Below are 18,601 nucleotides of genomic sequence, written 5' to 3' on the forward strand. Positions count from 1 at the left end.
TCTGGACAATAGAAACATTCCCTGGCTACAAACAAAATAATCAGGATAGAAAACGTGGATAACACAGATGTCTGCCTTTCCTGATTTATTTTTTTATGGAGGAATTTATTTTACATTTCCTCAGGGAATTACAGTCATCCAAGATTTCAACAAGCTGTTAAAACGTGAAGAATTTAAAACCTGCACTTAAGTGGGGGGGAAAAAAGCTTCAAAAGAGGAATTTATCTTGGAAAAAAAGATTGGAAGTGCTCGGTAACCCACCTTGAAATTATTTCATGTGACAACAGACAGGAATATGGAATCATCAGTGGGAAGAAACAGGGAGACCCTGTGTTTCTCCTAATCCCAGATTTATCCCGCTAAAGTTCAGAACTTTATACTGATTTATATAAACACCTCTCTTAACTCCGGCACTGATCTCCCAGTATCCACAGTGGATGTCCCAGTATCCTCACGGACATCCCAGTATCCACACTGGGAGAGCCTGAGGATCTGCCCCAGCAAACTGAGGACACGCATCAGTGAGGTCACTTAACCTCATAAAACCCAGCTTTTAGAAAGCGTGAAAACAAACTCTTTCCAAAACGGGTCGTTTGGGGAATGGGTTTTTTGGGGGGCTGGGGGATTCGGTTCGGTTTAAGGCGCGGTTTTAAGGGTTTTTTCCCGGTCCTGTGGGAACGCCCTGCCCACACTCAAAATGGCGGCGGCGCTGAGGCGCTGAGGCCGCGGCCGCCATGGCGCTCTCGGGCGGGAGCCGGCAGAGGCGGCGGGGTAAGGGCGGGCCAGGGCCGGCAGGGACCCTCGGGATGGAGCCCGGGAGCGCCGGGAATCACCCCCGGCAGCGGCGGGAGCGGTCTGGGCTGCTCCTGCCGGGCGGGAGGCGATCTCCGGCTGCTGCCGCCTCCGGAAGCGCACAGGTGACCCCTCATGTCCCGGAGCCTCGCGCTTATGCCGAGCGCTGGGATAAACATTCCCTGTCTCTGCTTTCCCAGGTATCTGCGCACGGATAAAAATCTTGTGGCTGCTTTCAAAACCCAGAAGATGATCCCGGCTGCGCCAGTGGCAGGAGGAGCAGCAGGGAGCGGCGGCATTCCCAGAGGATGGTGAGCTCCGGTGCTGGGCCAGCCTTGGATTCCGCGGGGGAGGAGCCTTCCCAGGGGTGTCCCGAAGGTAACGTGGTTAGGGAGACACCCAAGTGCTCTGTGTTTCCAAAAAAACCCTCCAAACTTCAGGACTTTTAGAGGAATTTGCTCCAGCAGTTTGCTGGAGGGAGAATGGAAATTCTCTGGAGCATAAATGGAGGTTTTTCTGGAGCACAAATTGAGATTTTAATTTTATTTTTTTTTTCCAGAAGAATAAATGGAGATTGATTCTGGACGATGAGTAGCGATGCTCTGGAGCATAAATGGAGATTTTCAGGTGGATAAAATAGAAATTTTTCCAGCAGGTAAATGGAGATTATAAAAGTATACAAATATAAATGTTTTCTCAGAGATTCAGGCCACTGTTGGGCTTTATTTTTAAAAGGAATTGTACCAATTCCAGTTGCACCTATTCCAGTTCTTCATCAGGAACTCCGTAATTGAATTGAAATACAGTTTGAGTTTTGTATCAGTTCTGGTGCAATTAAAGTGTCTTTGCAAATAATCTCTTGGATTAATTATGCTTTATGCAAACCTTACATGCATGTACACATTTTAAAAATATTTATTCCTAAACTGCCAGGGAAAAAGCTGGAAAGAAGTTACAAACAAACCCATGAAATGAGGAGGAAGTGGGGTTTTTGTTTAAATCCTTGGAGTGAGTGTTTTGGAGACTTAAGGATTCGGCAGCACTTTGGAAAACTGAAGATCAGCTTCCAAATGGGAAAATCTCAGGGTTTTCTTCTGAAGGAAAAAATAGTGGGAATTGATGGATTTGTGGAAAGATGCTTCAGTTGCTGGGGGGATTTAATCCAGAAGCAACTGACCTCAGAGATGATCTTGGAATTTATCTCTCCCATCGGGCTCCGTGTCAGATCCTGGTGTTAGAGGAGCTCCCGTGGGAGCGCGGATCGGGATCTTATCGCAGATGGGAATCTCGCAAAGGAGCAGCAGGAAATTAGCACGTGCTGCTCTCATTGATTTCTCTAAGCACTGCACACAAACCAGGATTTCCTGCTGGAAAACACGGAGGCAGCAGGTGGGCTGGAAGCTCCTGTGGATTTTGGAGCTGAACCTCGGGATCTGCGCTGCTTCCAGTGTGCTGGGGTTGTGTCTCCACATGGGAATAGTCGGCAGGTGTTGGGTTGGGAGCGTTGCAGAGATCCCTGCTGGCTGTGGGAATTACCCAGTAGGAATCTGGATGTGAGCAATCCTTTTCCAGTAGAATTCAGAAAACGCTCTTTTGCCCATATTCGCTGAATTTCCTGCTCCTGGCAGATGGTTTAGTTCAGGTGGTGGTGCTCCATCAAAGGTTGGAGGTCTTTTCCAATCTCAGTGGTTCTACAATTCCACCTGTGAAGGGAGAACAAGGAATTAGGGCATGGAATTCCACTGGGCTTTCCCTGCCATACTTGAATGGAAAGATAGGAAGAATCATTCCAACATTTTTCTGTTTCTTCTGGCAGGATGGAGAAGAAGAAAATCCTGATGAAGTCCAAGGTTGCTGCTCCCAACCTCCTGAGGGCTCTGCATTCCCTGTACCAGCTCGGGCACCTCTGCGACGTGACAGTCCTCACCCAACACCTGGGAATTCAGGAGGAATTCCTGGCTCACAAAGCCGTCCTGGCGGCTTCCAGCAACTACTTCAAGGGGCTTTTCCTGCACCAGGAGATGCTGGACGCCCAGAAGTGCACGGTGACTCTGCAGGACATCTACACCGAGGAGTTCACCTCCTTCCTGGAGTTTGTGTACACAGCAGAGGTGGAGATCGAGGCGGGAAAACTCCAGAGGATGAAGGAAATAGCGGAAAGGCTGGAATGCAAGGATTTGCTTGATATCTGTGAGGAAGTAAAGGCAGAGGGCAGGAAGGGCTTGGATTTGAGCCTCCACCTGAAAGGGCAGAGGGGTGAAAATAGGGGATCACAGTGGCCTTGTATCCAGCAAGAGGAAAACCCCAGGAACTCTTCCCAGGTCGTGGCAATTCCCATGCAGAGGAAACTTTGGGATAGGCAGAAACATAAGGAGCTGCTGCCAGGCTATGAGCTCATTGAAAGCCAAGCAGGAGGCCTGGAGCAGGAGGCCACAGCTTTTCCATCCCCAAAATCCAGGCCGGCAAAGCTGCCCAGGTGCAACAAGCCACATTCCCCAACCAGCCTGGGTGTGGATGTCACCAGCCTGGAAAACAAGGATGGTCATTCCCTCCGCAGGGGGCAGGAGCGGAAGCAGGGATCCCAGGCGTGTCCCTACTGTGACAAGGCCATCAGCTCCAAGTGCGGCCTGGCCGTGCACATCCGGACACACACCGGGGACGGGCCCTTCCGGTGCCAGCGCTGCCCCGCCAGCTTCGCCCACAGGGCTGCCTACACCTCCCACCTCAGGTACGGCATTCCTGGGAATGCGCTTCCTTGGGATCAGTCATGCCTGGAGTCCTCCCTGCCTTAGTTCCAGAATTCCTTGGATCTGACTCGAGGCGTGTTGAAATAGGGATTTTTCACTTGGCTTTGCAGTGCGGATGATGAGGTCTCCTAAATGGGCAGTTTAGGGAGTTTCCCATTGGATTAAGGGGGACTTGTGCAACCACATTTCTCTGGAATCCTCAGATTTGGGGTTTTAAGTAGGAATTTTGTGTCTCTATCTGGGCATTTATTCTCTATTTCCTTTGGTTTAAATCCATAATTTCATGGCCTGGGAGGAAAAGTCCATCCTACATTCCTGGTCAGGTGAAAAATACAGATCTTAATGAACTAAGGCATTTTAATTTTCTTTAATTATCTGGTCCAACTCTTCCCAAAATCTCCCTGTTTTCAGGCTTTCCAAACATGCTGGGAATTTCTTAGATGGTGCAAGGAACAATTCCAAGGCAAGGACTCTTCCCCCAAGGCCTGAATTAGAACAGTTAAACAATTAATAAGTTTCAATTAAACTTAACGGAAGCTGTCCTCCATTTTTAACAGGAAAATCCATGAGTCTGGGCAAGAGAGGAAACTCCTGCCTGTCTATTGGATGGTGGTTCCACCAAACCCCACAAGCTGTGACAAAGGTCCTGACGGAGAGGCTTGGGATGGGACGCCGGAAACCTCAGGGTGTGAGGGAGATGGTGGGAGTTCATCTGTTGCTGAAGCAGAAAGGAGCAAGGAGCAAGAGGAATCCCAGGAAGCTGAAGAAGGGAATGAAGACGAAGGTGGAATGAGCGTGAAGGGTGAAGAGCAGGGAGACTATGACACAGGATACTCGGAAGTTGAAGGAAGCAGGGACAACGAGGAATGTTCTGGGGAGGAGGAGGATGACGCCTCAACAGAGAAGGAAAGCAAAGAACCTGAACCAGGGTTTAAGCTAAAGAAGGCCGGTAAAAATGTGGCCAACAAGAAATCCATCTACGTGATCCACTGCGACAAGTGCCAGGAGCAGTTTGTTTCCCGGAAAAAATACGTGGATCACTGCCGGGACGTGCACCAGAGCCTGCCCGGCAAGGTGTACCGCTGCGAGGTGTGCAGCAAGGCCTTCGCCAGCTACACCAGCTGGAAGGAGCACCGCGCCTGCGTGCACAGCGAGGAGAGGAGGTTCTCCTGCAGCCTCTGCCAGGCCACCTTCAAGAGGAAGCGGGATGTGAGGACTCACTCCATGCGGAAGCACGAGGGCAGGGCCAAGCGGCCGCTGTGCTCCGTGTGCGGGAAGATCCTGAGCTCCCGCACGGCGCTGGTGTTCCACATGCGGACGCACACCGGCGAGAAGCCCTACGAGTGCGGCGTGTGTCACTCCAGGTTTGCTCAGCCTTCCCAGCTCAAGATCCATACCAGGTCAGATTCCAGCCATGCCCATTCCTTGCCCCTTAGGATATCGGGTTCAGTGGGATCCGTGATTAATTCCCTTACGCAAAGGCTTTGGCTCCACGTTGCGTTTCTCGTGGTCGGGATTTCGACATGGATACCCTGTCCAAACTTGAACGGAATACCCGTCATTTGGGACAGGCTCTAAAATCCCATGATGGCCCTCAGTGATGAAGAGTGAGTCAGGCATCCTGGAGAAACAGACCCTGAGCCATCCTCGCTCTCAGAGCAAGGAATTGCCGTGGGATTTCATCTCCATGTGCAACTCCAAATCCGCGCCGCTCAGCTGGAGCTTGACGGGATGAGTTGCTCCCTGGTGATGTCTGTGTGGATGTGCCTTTTCCCAGGAGAGGGTGAATCATCCCATGGAATTTCCCATTTTTCTCCAGAGCAAGATTGATGATAATCCTTTGTCCTGACAGCTCAAAATCAGAAATGATTTTGGACATCGCCCTGTTTGGGTTGGAATAAGTTAAGACCAAACATTACGCTCAGATTTTTCTGAATCTCTGTAATTTTCTGTTATTTCCCCTTTTTTCTCTTTTCCCATGCTCTGAGCTGTCTGGGAAAAAAAGAGAGATTTTTCAGGGCCTGAAAGTGAGGAAAAGCTAAATTTTAAATGGGAATTTTGAATTTTAAAATGTAAGTTTTAAATGGGAGTTTTACACCTGGATTGTAGTGCCTGTACCTGGAAACACTCAGTTTTCTGAGGGAGCAGAATTTTCTTTTCCCACTACATTTAAAACCCAAACATTGTTTCAAATCCACTATTTTAGGGATGAAGACCTTATTAATTACTAATCTTTGGTGTTTTCTCTCCATTAGATCCCACACTGGGGAGAAGCCCTACATTTGTGAGGACTGCGGCGCTTCCTTTGCCGACAAAGGAAAACTCACCGGCCACAAAAGGACACACACAGGTGGGAATTAAATATTCCAAGTGGTTTTCCCATGCCTCCTGATTTGTTGCTAAGATATGAAATAAATGCCCTTTTAAAAAATTTTTTGTAATTAATGGAAGAGTATCCAAGTACCAGGAAGGAATTTATAGGGATAAAAGGACTTTTAGCCTGGAAAAAAGGAGACTCTGGAGGGACTTTGTTGCTTTCCACAATTCCCTGACAGGAGTCAGGGGGAATTTGGGCTCTGCTCCAAAGGAATAAGTGATAGGATGAGAGGAATGTCCTCAAGTGGGAGATTCAGGTTGGATTTCAGGAAGAATTCCTTCATGGGAAGGGTTATCAGGCATTGGAATGGGATGGAGTCCCCGTGCCTGGATGTGCTCAGGGGACAGCTGGATGTGGCACTGGTTGCCAGGGTGGGGACTGGGCGCAGGTTGGACTCGATGATCAACCTTTTCCAGCCTGGGTTCTGTGATTTGCAGACTGACTCTGAAGGACAGAATTTTCCTGGGAGAATTCCCAACGTCCGGTTTCTCTTCCCTCAGGAGAGCGGCTCTTCAGGTGTGACGTGTGCGGGAAGCACTTTGCCACCAACGAGTACCTGAAGTGCCACAAGCGCTGCCACCTGGGAGCCAAACCCTACAGGTGTGAGGTTTGTGGGAAAGCCTTCGGACTCAGAGCCTCCCTGGCCCAGCACAGCAACGTCCATGCAGGTAATTCCAAGGCTGGGAATGGAAAAGATGGTGGCTTTGTGGTACCTCCCAGTGTGGATGGGGACATTCCACCCCACTGCTGAATTAGGGGATCCCAGAATCATTGAGGTTGGAAAAGAGCTCCAAGGTCATTGAGTCCAAGCTGTGCCCAGTCCCCACTTTGTCACCAGCCCAGAGCACTGAGTGCCATGTCCAGGCATTCCTTGGACACGTCCAAGGATGGACGTTCGGTTCAGGGCTCATCCTGGCCCTGGCTCATGGGAGCGTTGCGTGGTATCCTAGAAAACTGAGGCCTGGATTTGAGTAGAGGATGGCTGTAGCCTTGGCTACAGGTATTGGGAGATATTTATCATGGAATGGTCGGGATTGGAAGGGACCTTAGGGGTCATCTCATTCCCCCCATGCCACGGACACCTTCCACTCTCCCAGCTTGCTCCAAGCCCCTTCCATCCTTGGACACTTCCAGGCAAGAGCCGGCTGCTCTCCCCTGAGTGCCCCTAACGCCGTGTTTGCCGGCACTGTCATTCCCAGAGACCCGTCCCTATTTCTGCGAGCAGTGTGGCAAGGCCTTCACGCAGCAGGGAGCGCTGCGGCGGCACCAGCGCATCCACACCGGCGAGAAGCCCTACAAGTGCCGGGCCTGCGAGCGGACCTTCACCGACATGTCCACCCTGCGCCGGCACGCGGCGGTACGGCATCCCCCGGGACCCTCCCCGTCCTCAGGGCCACCTCCAGAGCCACCCTGGCTGCGGGAATTCCCAGCCCTCGGGAGGGGCCGTGCTAGGGATGAGTTTCAGGGCAGGGCGGTGAGCCGCCATCTTAGAATCGTTCCTGAAGTTTGTGGAGCTTTTCTCCAACGGTGCGGCAGCTCCCGGTGCTGGCTGCCAGTCCTGTCATCTCCCAGCCCTGGGGGAAAGGTCACCATCCCTGGAAGTGGCTGGATACAGCACTTCCCGATGGCCACCATCCCTGCAAGTGGCTGGATACAGCACTTCCCAATGGTCACCATCCCTGGAAGTGGCTGGATACCGCACTTCCTGATGGTCGTCACCATCCCTGGAAGTGGCTGGATACAGCACTGCCCAATGGCCACCATCCCTGCAAGTGGCTGGATACAGCACTTCCCAATGGTCACCATCCCTGGAAGTGGCTGGATACAGCACTTCCCGATGGTCACCATCCCTGGAAGTGGCTGGATACAGCACTTCCCAATGGTCACCATCCCTGGAAGTGGCTGGATACAGCACTGCCTGATGGTCACCATCCCTGGAAGTGAGTGGATACAGCACTTCCCAATGTTCACCATCCCTGGAAGTGGCTGGATACAGCACTGCCCAATGGCCACCATCCCTGCAAGTGGCTGGATACAGCACTTCCCAATGGTCACCATCCCTGGAAGTGGCTGGATACAGCACTTCCCAATGGTCGTCATCTCCGAGATCTTTTCCTCTAAAAGATTCCATGAAAATGTTTGGGGGAGGACTCGGGATTTTAGATTTTTTATGGATTAATGCAGAATCTCCCAATGTTTTAACCCTCATTCCAGCCTCGTAACACCAGTCTCATGCCGCATATTAACAGGAATTTACACATTCCCAGCTGGAAAATGTTGAGCTCAGCTCTTCCCAGCGGCCTCCAGGTCCTGGAAGTGACAGCACAGACAGAACAGGAGGTTCCCTTCCAGCTCCAAGTCAATATTTTGCCTGTGTGCTGAAATTCCAGCTGATTTTGGATGCATTCCATGGCAGCAGAGCCAGAAATTCAGCACGGATTTGGCAAAAGAGCCTTGTTTGTGTTTGAGTTGAGACTTGGAGCGCAGGATCATGGAGTTATCCCAAACTTGTTGGATTTAGCTGTGGATGAAGTTCAACATTTGGCAGATCTAACAGTTTTCCTGTCCCACTCCCTTTTTTTTTCCCAGATCCATGACCGGAACGCTCACTGGAGAAGCTTCTTGATCGACCTGACACAAAAAAAGGACCACAATTGGTCCAAAATAGAGACTTTAGCGGAAGCGCAGCCGGGAGGGGATCCCGTGCCGGAAATTTGGACAGTTGACCACGGGAAACTTTATAAACCAGGAAGTGCTAAAGCAGCAGCAGCACACGTGACACCTGGGCTTGGGGACACCGGGGACACCGACCCCTCCCTTTTGTACTTATAAAGTCAGGTTTAGACCCAAAAATGGGCGCTTGGAGGCGGAATGGTGGGAGTTGCCCTTTGGAATGCAGGGAATCATTCCCAATGGTCACTGCAGCTGCATTGCAGGTGCTAAAGGGGTAATTCCTGATGAGGGTATTTATTCCACTGAAATGTTTCCATCTGTCCAGAGGTTTGTTTTTCCCAAAGCTGTGGGAGCATCCCATTGGGAATGGGCAGGGCGGGGTGTGTGTTTATACAAACACAGCGCGGTGCCGCCGCTGTAAACCACCAATTCCTCCTTTAATAAAGCTGCCAGTGCCGCCCAGCCCGTCCCTCCTTCATTCGCCCGGATTTCCCAGGGGAAAACGCCGGGATTCGGGAATGCCAAAGCCGGGGGCGCGGTAGGCCGCGTTGCCTAGCAACACCCGACGCGCCGCGTGACGTCACTTCCGGCGCGCCTCCGCCGGGGTCGGGGCTCGTCAGCGCTTCCGGCCGCGCCCGGGGCTGAGCGGGAGCGGCGGCCGGGAGCGAACCGGGAACGAGCCGGGAACAAACCGGGAACGTGCCGGCAGCCGTGAGTGCGGGGCCATGGCGGGCTGGACCCGCCCGCCTTCCTTTTCTCCCTTCTTTCCCCCTTATTCCCCCCCCTCCTCCTCTTTTCCCCCTTTTTCCCTCTCCTCTTTCCCCCCGTTCTTTTCCCTTCCCTTTTCTTCTCCCCCCTTCCCCTCCTTGTTTCCCCCCTTTCCTCTCCCCTTTTTCCCGCACCCCAGCATTCCCGTGTGATCCAGGCTCCTTTGCAGATGGGATTGGAAGTGGGCACCGTGGGTTCTCCATGGCTTCAGCAGCAGCCGCCTGGGAATCCTCTCCCCATTCCCCTTGGGGCTGGAGCTTTTTGCCTCTTTCCAGCCAGTTTTGCCTCTGGAAGAGGAGTTATTCCTGAGAAATGGACAGTGCTCAAATGGAATTAGAGGGGTGGTTGTGAAATAACGCGAGGAGTAGTTAAAAATCAATTTATTGGGGCAAAAAAAGTGGCGCTTTGGTATCACTGATTGTTTGTAAAGCAGTGGTGAGACATCACTTAATTCCCAGGACATGGAAAGAAATTCCTCAGATTTCAGTAAGAACAGGGTTAGACTCAACAGATTCCTCACAGCACCTTTAAATCCATAGAAACCTGGTTTGTTCTGGGGTTGGATATTTGGGAAAACACCCCAAAACTTCCACTTTTTTTACAAGCTTTGGAGCAGCTTCAGACATTCCCGAGAAATAGGGCCCGATGGGAGGCTGGAAATGGGCCTTCAGAATGTGCAGGCTGTGAGTCCATTGTGAGGAACTCCCATCATTTTGGGGATTTTCAGTGTGTGAATGCCATTATCCATCACGTAAGAGCTTGGAATTTCATGTGGAAAGCATTTTCAGGCAGGTTTTCAGCACTGCAGTGAACTCCTGCTTAGTCTTGCCTTCCTTTTACCATCGCCTGGTGAGGCCAGGAGTCATTCCTTAATTCCAGGTGCCAGCTCTGTTTGCTCCATCCCTATCCCAATTATCGCCTGGTGAGGCCAGGAGCCATTCCTTAATTCCAGGTGCCAGCTCTGTTTGCTCCATCCCTATCCCAGGTCCTGATAGCCCAGAGGGTTTCATGGAAAACTGGGGCTGGGATTTAAGCTCAGGTTCACTTCGTGGCTCCCTTGAGGTGCTGGAGATCGGGCTGAGGTCGGATTAAACGATCTCGGAGCTCTTCCCGACCCCAGCGATTCCACGAAACCGCGAACCCCGCGGAATCCCGCCGGCTGACCCGGGGGGGGTGTCGTTGGCAGGGGAGGAGGAAGATGGAGAGCAACCCCGTGCTGCTGGAGTCCAAGTCCTCGCCCATCAACCTGCTGAACGAGATGCAGCAGCTGCGGCTGCTGGGCCACCTGTGCGACGTCACCGTCAGCGTGGAGTACCAGGGCGTGCGCGCCGAGTTCCCGGCGCACAAGGCCGTGCTGGCCGCCACCAGCAAGTTCTTCAAGGAGGTTTTCCTCAACGAGGAGCCCGTGGACGGCCCCCGCAGCAACGTGTTCCTCAACGAGGTGCGGGTGGCGGACTTCGCCTCCTTCCTGGAGTTCGTCTACACGGCGCGCGTGGAGGTGGAGGAGGACAGGGTGCAGCGCATGCTGGAGATCGCCGAGAAGCTCAAGTGCCTGGATCTCTCCGAGACCTGCTTCCAGCTGAAGAAGCAGATGCTGGAGTCCGTGCTGCTGGAGCTGCAGAGCTTCTCGGAGTCGCAGAATTCCGAGGAGGAGGGCGCCGCGCCCGCGGCGAAGGCCGAGCGGGACTCTCCGGATTGTTCCGCCGCCGCGCCTCCCGAGGGGCCGGCCGCCAAGTCCAAGGAGAAGTTGGACAAAAAGAAGGAAGTGCTGAAGGCTCCCTACACCAAGATCCGCAGGGCCAGCGGGCGGCTGGCCGGCAGGAAGGTGTTCGTGGAGATCCCGAAGAAAAAATACACCCGGAGGCTGCGGGAGCAGCAGCGGAACGCCGAGGAGGAGGAGAAGCAGCCCAAGGGCGAGGAGGAGGAGGAGGAGAACCCCGGCAAACCCGAGGAGAGCTCCCCCGAGGAAAATCTCCCCAGGGGCGAGGAGGACAGAAAGAAGCGCGGCGGCGCCTTCAAGTGCGGCACGTGCCAGAAGGAGTTCCTGTACGAGAAGAGCTTCCTGAAGCACATCCAGCAGAGCCACGGCATCGCCTCGGCGCTGGAGTTCCGCTGCGAGACGTGCGCGCAGACCTTCGCCAACCGCTGCAACCTGCGCAGCCACCAGCGGCACGTGCACAGCAGCGAGCGCCGCTTCCCCTGCGAGCTGTGCGCCAAGCGCTTCAAGAGGAAGAAGGACGTCAAGAGGCACGTGCTGCAGGTGCACGAGGGCGGCGGCGAGCGCCACCAGTGCCACCAGTGCGGCAAGGGGCTCAGCTCCCGCACGGCGCTGCGGCTGCACGAGAGGACGCACACGGGCCACAAGCCCTACGGCTGCCCCGAGTGCCAGGCCAAGTTCTCCCAGCCTTCCGCGCTGAAAACGCACATGAGGTAGGAGCGGCTTCGCCCGGGCTCGAGGTGTGGCCCTCGGGGCCTGATACATCCCTGTTTTCTCCTCAAATGGGGTCCTCAAAGCCTCCCAAATCCCTGTTTTCTCTTTCAGGGCCTCCCAAATCCCTGTTTTCTCCTCATATGGGGTGCAGGCCTCAGAGCCTCCCAAATCCCTGTTTTCTGTTTCAGGGCCTCCCAAATCCCTGTTTTCATGTGGGGTGCAGCCCTCAGAGCCTCCCCAATCCCTGTTTTCTCATTCAGGACCTCCCAGATCTCTGTTTTCTCCTGATACAGGGTTCAGTCCTTCAGGGCCTCCCAAATCCCTGTTTTCTCTTTCAGGGCCTCCCAAATCTCTGTTTTCTCCTCATATGGGGTGCAGCCTTCAGAGCCTCCCAAATCCCTGTTTTCATGTGGGGTGCAGCCCTCAGGGCCTCCCAAATCCCAGTTTTCTCCTTCAGGGCCTCCCAAATCCCTGTTTTCTCCTCATATGGGATACAGCCCTCAGAGCCTTCCAAATCCATGGGTTTTTTTCAGGGCCTCTCTCCCCAATCCCTGTTTTCTCTTTCAGGGCCTCCTCAATCTCTGTTTTCTCTTTCATGGCCTCCCAAGTCACTGTTTTTGCCTGATACAGGGTTCAGCCCTCAGGGCCTCCGAAATTCTGGTTTTCATGTGGGGTTCAGCCCTCAGAGTCTCCCCAGTCCCTGTTTTCTCTTTCAGGGCCTTCCCAATCCCTGTTTTGGTGTAGGGTGCAGCCCTCAGAACCTCTCCAATCACTGTTTTCTCTTTCAGGACCTCCCAAATCCCTGTTTTCTCCTGATGGAGGATTCAGCCCTCAGGACCTCCCAAATTCCGGTTTTCATGTGGGGTTCAGCCCTCAGAACCTCTCCAGTCCCTGTTTTCTCTTTCAGGGCCTCCCTAATCCCTGTTTTCTCCTCAAATGCAGTCCAGTCATCAGAGCCTCCCAAATCCCGGTTTTCATGTGGGGTGCAGCCCTCAGAGCCTCCCCAATCCCTGTTTTCTCTTTCAGGGCCTCCCCAATCCCTGTTTTCTCCTGATACAGGGTTTGGCCCTCAGGGCCTCCCAAATCCTTGTTTTCTCCTCATATCCTGCATGGGCCAGGCCTGTGCTGTGGGGAAATCCAGGTGGGATTCCTCCAGCACATCCTTAGACTAAATACAAAGACAAGTGTGGAAATATTTGGGAAGGATTTGGCAGGGTTTTCAATGGGAAAATGGGATTTGGGGGCGAAGTAGGGAAAACAATGGATCTGGGAACAGGAGGAGGTGGCGCGTCACCGATGTCACCCACACGGAGCGGATCCGGCACCTGCTGGGTTTTATCTCTCCCAGGCTGTTTCTATTGGGGAAAAAATCATCCCTGAGGGGTTTTAACATGATTTTATCAATCCTATCTTTCTGAGAGCATTTTTATCAGGGCAGAAGTAGATTCTGAGGTGTTTAACCTAATTTTATCCCTTTTTTTATGAGTCTTAGGGCAGAGCCCTTTTCTTGAGGTCAAAAATCATCTCTGAGGGGGTTAACCTGATTTTCTCAGTTATTTTATCTGCCCCAGGGTGTTTTTTACCAGGGTAAACATCATTTCTGAGGGACTTTAACCTGATTTTATCAGTTTTTTCATGTGTCTCAGAGCAGACATTTTGATCAGGGAAAAAAATCCTCTCTGAGGGGTTGAGCCTGATTTTATCAGTTTTATTTTTCTGAAGGTGTTTTTATCAGGGCAGAAATTAACTCTGTGGGGCTTGACCCTGATTTTATCAGTCATTTTAGCTTGTCTCATGATAGAGACCATTTTATCAGAGTAAAAATCTTCTCTGAGGGGTTTAACCTGATTTTATCAGTAATTTTATCTGTCTTTGGACAGAGACATTTTTATGAGGGAAAAAATCCTCTCTGAGGGTTTAAACCTGATTTTTTTCCATTCGCAGAGCCCTTTCAGGAATTTTGGACACTGGAAACTCAACGCTGCCTTAATTTGGGTGCGGTGGCAGCCGGTGGTGGGGATTTCTCATCCTTGGGGATGTATTTTGTGCCTCTCCAGGAAAAGCAGCCATCCCAACCCCCTGAGACACTTTCCCTCATATCCCAAAGGATTTGGCGCCACAGCCTGGAGAGAATTTTTGGGATTTGGTTGCATGTCACCTTGAAAAATTTGCTTTGACCGTAACATTTTTGGATGTGGGTGTTTACCCAGCAGTAAGGCTCAATGGGAATGAGGGAAAGGCTCATCCTGGAGTTCCAACATTCCTTTTTCCTTGCAGGATCCACACGGGGGAGAAGCCCTTTGTGTGTGATGAGTGTGGGGCCCGCTTCACCCAGAACCACATGCTCATCTACCACAGGCGCTGCCACACAGGTGAGGCTGGAACACTGGGAAAATCCAATCCCAAACATTCCAGGGGAAATGTTGCCTTCAGAAAATGCTTTTTGTCCACATTTTTATGGATAAAACGAGATACTGTACTCTCCTAGGTGGGATTTGCCTGAGAAAGGTTCCCAAGGATATCCTGTGATCTGAAGCTGAGGGAGGGTTGATTTAAATTGGATTTTGGGAAGAAATTCCTTCCTGTGAGAGTGGTGAGACCCTGGAACAGTATTCCTAAAGAAGTTGTGGATTCCCCATCCCTGGAATTGTTCCAGGCCAGGTTGGGAGTGGCTTGGAGCAACCTGGGATAGGGGAAGGTGTCCCTGCCCATGGAATGAAACAGTTTTCCTAAAGAAGCTGTGGGTTACCCCTCCCTGGAATTGTTCCAGGCCAGGTTGGGAGTGGCTTGGAGCAACCTGGGATAGGGGAAGGTGTCCCTGCCCATGGAATGGTTTAGAACTGGGTGACCTCCCCACAGTGAGGACACACTCTGGAATTTCTGTGGAATATTTAAGAGCGTTCCCAAAGCTCTGCTGGTTTAATGCTCCTTTTCCCCCTTTTTTAGGGGAAAGGCCTTTCATGTGTGAAACCTGTGGGAAGAGCTTTGCCTCCAAGGAATACTTGAAACACCACAACCGGATCCACACGGGATCCAAGCCCTTCAAATGTGAGGTTTGCTTTCGGACCTTTGCCCAGCGGAATTCCCTGTACCAGCACATCAAAGTCCACACAGGTAGGATGTGTCACTTTTCTTGGATACACAGGTAGGATGTGCTCCTTTTCTTGGGTACACACCCCTCACCACTGCAATATTCCAGCAAGGAATTCTCAGCCAGGTTTTTCCCCGTGTGCACTGCTTGATGTGTTGTGTTCTCCCCTTCTCCCACTGGTTCTGAGTGACAGCAATTCCCTGGAATGCTTCCACAGGCTGTGGAGATACCTTAATAAGCTGCCAGGATCGTTGGTGATGGAGAGCTCTGGTGTAGCTCCAGAGGTTTATCCAGGGAGGGAGGAAAATGGGATCTGTTTCCAAACTGGGAGTTTTTGGTGTCCTCAGAGCGATCCTGGGGCTGGGAGTGGCTCAGGGGTTCTTGCTCAGAGAAGAGTGAATAAGGGGGAGGAATACTTGGATTCTGGCCAGGACTTGAGTCTCTAATGTAAAATCCTTGGGAAAACAGAGTGGCAGCACAGCTTTAAGGGGCTGGGAGGAGCTTGCTGCCTCCAGGTGGGTGCAGTGTGACATCTGTACCAGCAGGCCGTTCCCCTGGCCATTCCCTGTCAGCCGGGGGTGGCTGGGCATTCCCGAGGCACAGCAGCTGTGCTCTGCCCGCGTTCCCAGCCTGTCTCCCATGCCGCATTCCCAGGGGAGCGGCCGTACTGCTGCGACCAGTGCGGGAAGCAGTTCACGCAGCTGAACGCGCTGCAGCGGCACCACCGCATCCACACCGGCGAGAAGCCCTTCATGTGCAACGCCTGCGGCAGGACCTTCACCGACAAATCCACGCTGCGCCGGCACACCTCGGTACGTCCCGCACTCCTGGCACTGCCATTCCCACAGCCCGGCAGCGCTGCCACGGCTCCTCCGAGCCACGGTCCCTGGGATTGATGGGACAAGCCCAGAGCGGACTTCCGACTGATGGAAGTTGGGGTTAAGAGGTTTTTGGGAAGGAATTCTTCCCTGGGAGGTTGGGAAGGCCCTGGCATGGTTTCCCCAGAAAACCTGTGGGTGCTGTGTTCCTGGAATTGTTCAAAACCAGGTTGGACAGGGCTTGGAGCAACCTGAGACAGGAGAAGGTGTCCCTGTCCATGGCAGGGGTGGGATCATCTTTACGGTCCAGTCTTCCAACCCAAACCATTCCATGACTCCAAAACAAAAAACTTTTGTGATTGAAGTTGGGGTTAGGTGGGATGTTTGGAAGGAATTGTTCCTTGGGAGGTTGGGAAGGCCCTGGCGTGGTATCCCCAGAAAACCTGTGGGTGCTGCGTTCCTGGAATTGTTCAAAACCAGGTTGGGTTTGGAGCAGCCCAGGACAGGGCTTGGAGCAACCCGAGACAGGGGAAGGTGTCCCTGTCCATGGCAGGGGGTGGGACTGGATCGTCTTTACGGTCCAGTCTTCCAACCCAAACCATTCCATGACTCCAAAACAAAAAACTTTTGTGATTGAAGTTGGGGTTAGGTGGGATGTTTGGAAGGAATTGTTCCTTGGGAGGTTGGGAAGGCCCTGGCACAGTTTCACCAGAAAACCTGTGGGTTCTGCATTCCTGGAATTGTTCAAAACCAGGTTGGGTTTGGAGCAGCCCAGGACAGGGCTTGGAGCAACCCGAGACAGGGGAAGGTGTCCCTGTCCATGGCAGGGGGTGGGACTGGATCGTCTTTACGGTCCAGTCTTCCAACCCAAACCATTCCATGACTCCAAAACAAAAACCTTTTCTACCAACATCAAATACAAGCTTGTTCCAGACTTTGTCATCCCATATCCAACCTTCTCTCTCCTGGTTATTCCTTTGCAGATCCATGATAAAAACACCCCCTGGAAGTCCTTCCTCGTCATCGTGGAAGGAGCCACAAAGAATGACGAGGGGCACAAAACGGAGCTTCCCGATGAGGAATACGAGGTGTCCCCCAAAATCCCAGAAAAGCTGCTGTCCTTCCCAGAGAACAGCCCCTACCAGAGCCTGGCAGCAGTCCCGGGAAGTGGGAATTCCAGCACGGACTGTAAGGCCTCTGGAGCACAGGAGTCCCTGCTGGGAGAACTCACCGTGCTCCACACACAGACGGACTCTGGGCAGCCCCAGCTCCATGCCCTGGTGAACATGGAATAATTTGGGATTGCCTCCTGCTCCTTAGGCTGCGCCCCTTGTACAGTCCTTGGCCTGAGGGAGGCTGGTGGTGAGAAGCTGGGAATGAGTGGATTTCCAGCTTTCCTCTGGAAATCCCTTCCCCAGCTCCATCTCCTGATGATTGGGCAGGGTGGCACCACACCAGGGAATTTGTGGGAGTTGATCCCCTGCGAATTCAGGGGCTCAGGTACCTTGCTGGTGCAGGTTTGTTTTCCAGGGAATTCAATGCCACATGGACAATCAGGAGAACTGATGTTTCTCTGTGACATTTGCTGCATTCTCCCCAGTGGAATTTCATCCAGGAGAAGTCTGGCTAAATTTGCTTTTCAGGAAATGTTGGTTTCCTCTGCTTTTGCCAAAGATCCCAAAGAGTGGGAGCAGCTTTGGAGTTTCATTCCAGGAGTTTGGAGTCTCTGAGCAGCAAAAAGGGGCAGGTGGCAGCCAAGTGCTGCTTCCTTGATTTTACAATTGCAGGGAAACTGGAGCAGTCTGGCACTGGGATCCTGTCAGTTCTCACCCTCCAGCTGCTCCAGCTCCCATGGAATTGGGCAGTTAGGAGAACAAGACATCTCCTGGAAGAAAGACTGTGAAAAGGAGCTGTGCTGGAAGGGGCTCAGTTCAGAGGCTTTTCCTGCTCCATTCCTGTGGAATAGGATTTGGGGGATTTCCCCTGGGCAGGGAAGGAGCCTTGGAGTGTTGTTCCAGGTGGGCTGACTCCTGTTTTTTTGCAACACTGTGCTACGGTTTAATGCTTCAAACCTTGGGATGGGCTTCCCAGTGTAAAAACCCACAGCTTTTCCCATTCTTTTTCCCATTTCTTTGCCTGTTCCTGTAGTATTCCCACAGCAATTCCTCAGCTGAAGCTGTGAGCAGAACTTTGGGAAAGGTAAGCACAATGCAGCCTGGTGAGATCCAGCAATAAAGACACCCCCCCACCTGTGGCACAGAGCTATTTTTTGGGATAAAGGGATGGCGGAGGTGTTCTCATGGAATTCTAAGCTAGAAAAAAGGGAATTTTTGTACCAGAGGACATTTCCAAGAGGTTATATTTGAGATATTTATTCCTGCTGGAGCTCAGTTATTCCCAATGGAAGGAAAGGGGTTGTAGATATATTTAAGGGCTGAGCACTTGGATCTGGGGCCAGGGAATGTTTTGTACTCTGCGAACATACGGAAGTGAGTTACTTGTTTGAGTTGTTCCTATTAAAATATGGAATATGGAGACCTCCCAGTGACTCAGTCGTATCCAGTGGGACACGTTGGGATATTGACAGGCTTGGAAAGTTCACCTGGAGAAAAGAAGCTTCCCTGGAAACCTCAGAAGGGGTCTACAAGGAAAAGTGGGAGAGATTCTTCATCAGGAATTATAGTGACAAGACAAGAGGGAGGGAATGGCTTCCCAGTGACAGAGGGAGAATTCAGGTGGGTTATTGGGAAGGAATTCTTCCCTGTGAGGATGGGGAGGCCCTGGAAGAGTTTTCCCAGAGAATCTGGCTGCCCCATCCCTGGAAGTATTCATGGGGCTTGGAGCAAGCCAGGATAATGGAAGGTGTCCCTGGACCAGGATGAGCTTTAAGGTCCCTTCCCACCC

The 18,601-nt window shown here is 52.3% G+C and overlaps 2 protein-coding genes across 10 annotated transcripts; both read left to right on the plus strand.

Annotated features, from left to right (window-relative positions):
- The first annotated feature begins 686 nt into the window (after positions 1-686).
- Positions 687-9,051, plus strand: LOC120505929 (zinc finger protein 431-like). 8 transcript variants are annotated; one of them, XM_039716889.1, is made up of 9 exons: positions 687-771; positions 993-1,170; positions 1,352-1,447; positions 2,609-3,520; positions 4,097-4,939; positions 5,795-5,889; positions 6,417-6,584; positions 7,116-7,273; positions 8,506-9,051. In XM_039716889.1, the coding sequence occupies exons 4-9, from the start codon at positions 2,610-2,612 to the stop codon at positions 8,746-8,748; spliced, it is 2,418 nt and encodes an 805-aa protein (XP_039572823.1). In that variant the 5' UTR covers positions 687-771; positions 993-1,170; positions 1,352-1,447; position 2,609; the 3' UTR covers positions 8,749-9,051. The 8 variants fall into 8 exon arrangements, with proteins under 8 accessions (XP_039572823.1, XP_039572819.1, XP_039572824.1 ...); XM_039716885.1 differs by having other exon boundaries at positions 1,352-1,419; XM_039716890.1 differs by having other exon boundaries at positions 993-1,103.
- Positions 9,052-9,189: 138 nt separating this feature from the next.
- Positions 9,190-18,230, plus strand: GZF1 (GDNF inducible zinc finger protein 1). Of its 2 annotated transcripts, none has more exons than XM_039716893.1 (6): positions 9,190-9,300; positions 10,544-11,787; positions 14,066-14,160; positions 14,735-14,902; positions 15,534-15,691; positions 16,681-18,230. In XM_039716893.1, exons 2-6 carry the CDS (start codon positions 10,556-10,558, stop codon positions 16,990-16,992), a joined length of 1,965 nt encoding a protein of 654 aa, XP_039572827.1. In that variant the 5' UTR covers positions 9,190-9,300; positions 10,544-10,555; the 3' UTR covers positions 16,993-18,230. The 2 variants fall into 2 exon arrangements, with proteins under 2 accessions (XP_039572827.1, XP_039572829.1); XM_039716895.1 differs by having other exon boundaries at positions 15,509-15,691; positions 16,681-16,821.
- The last annotated feature ends 371 nt before the right edge of the window (positions 18,231-18,601 follow it).

The sequence above is a fragment of the Passer montanus genome, unplaced genomic scaffold (genome assembly GCF_014805655.1).
Source record: "Passer montanus isolate IOZ18808 unplaced genomic scaffold, ASM1480565v1 scaffold37, whole genome shotgun sequence".
Lineage (NCBI taxonomy): Eukaryota > Metazoa > Chordata > Aves > Passeriformes > Passeridae > Passer > Passer montanus.

Excerpts from the sequence above, each read along its gene's own strand:
- GZF1 (XM_039716893.1), top strand. The coding sequence starts at position 10,556 with ATGGAGAGCAACCCCGTGCTGCTGGAGTCCAAGTCCTCGCCCATCAAC. Across the intron at positions 14,161-14,734 it reads CCACAGGCGCTGCCACACAG|GGGAAAGGCCTTTCATGTGT; the intron begins GTGAGGCTGGAA and ends CCCCTTTTTTAG. Across the intron at positions 14,903-15,533 it reads GCACATCAAAGTCCACACAG|GGGAGCGGCCGTACTGCTGC; the intron begins GTAGGATGTGTC and ends CCGCATTCCCAG.
- LOC120505929 (XM_039716885.1), top strand. Across the intron at positions 6,585-7,115 it reads GCACAGCAACGTCCATGCAG|AGACCCGTCCCTATTTCTGC; the intron begins GTAATTCCAAGG and ends TGTCATTCCCAG. Across the intron at positions 7,274-8,505 it reads CCCTGCGCCGGCACGCGGCG|ATCCATGACCGGAACGCTCA; the intron begins GTACGGCATCCC and ends TTTTTTTCCCAG.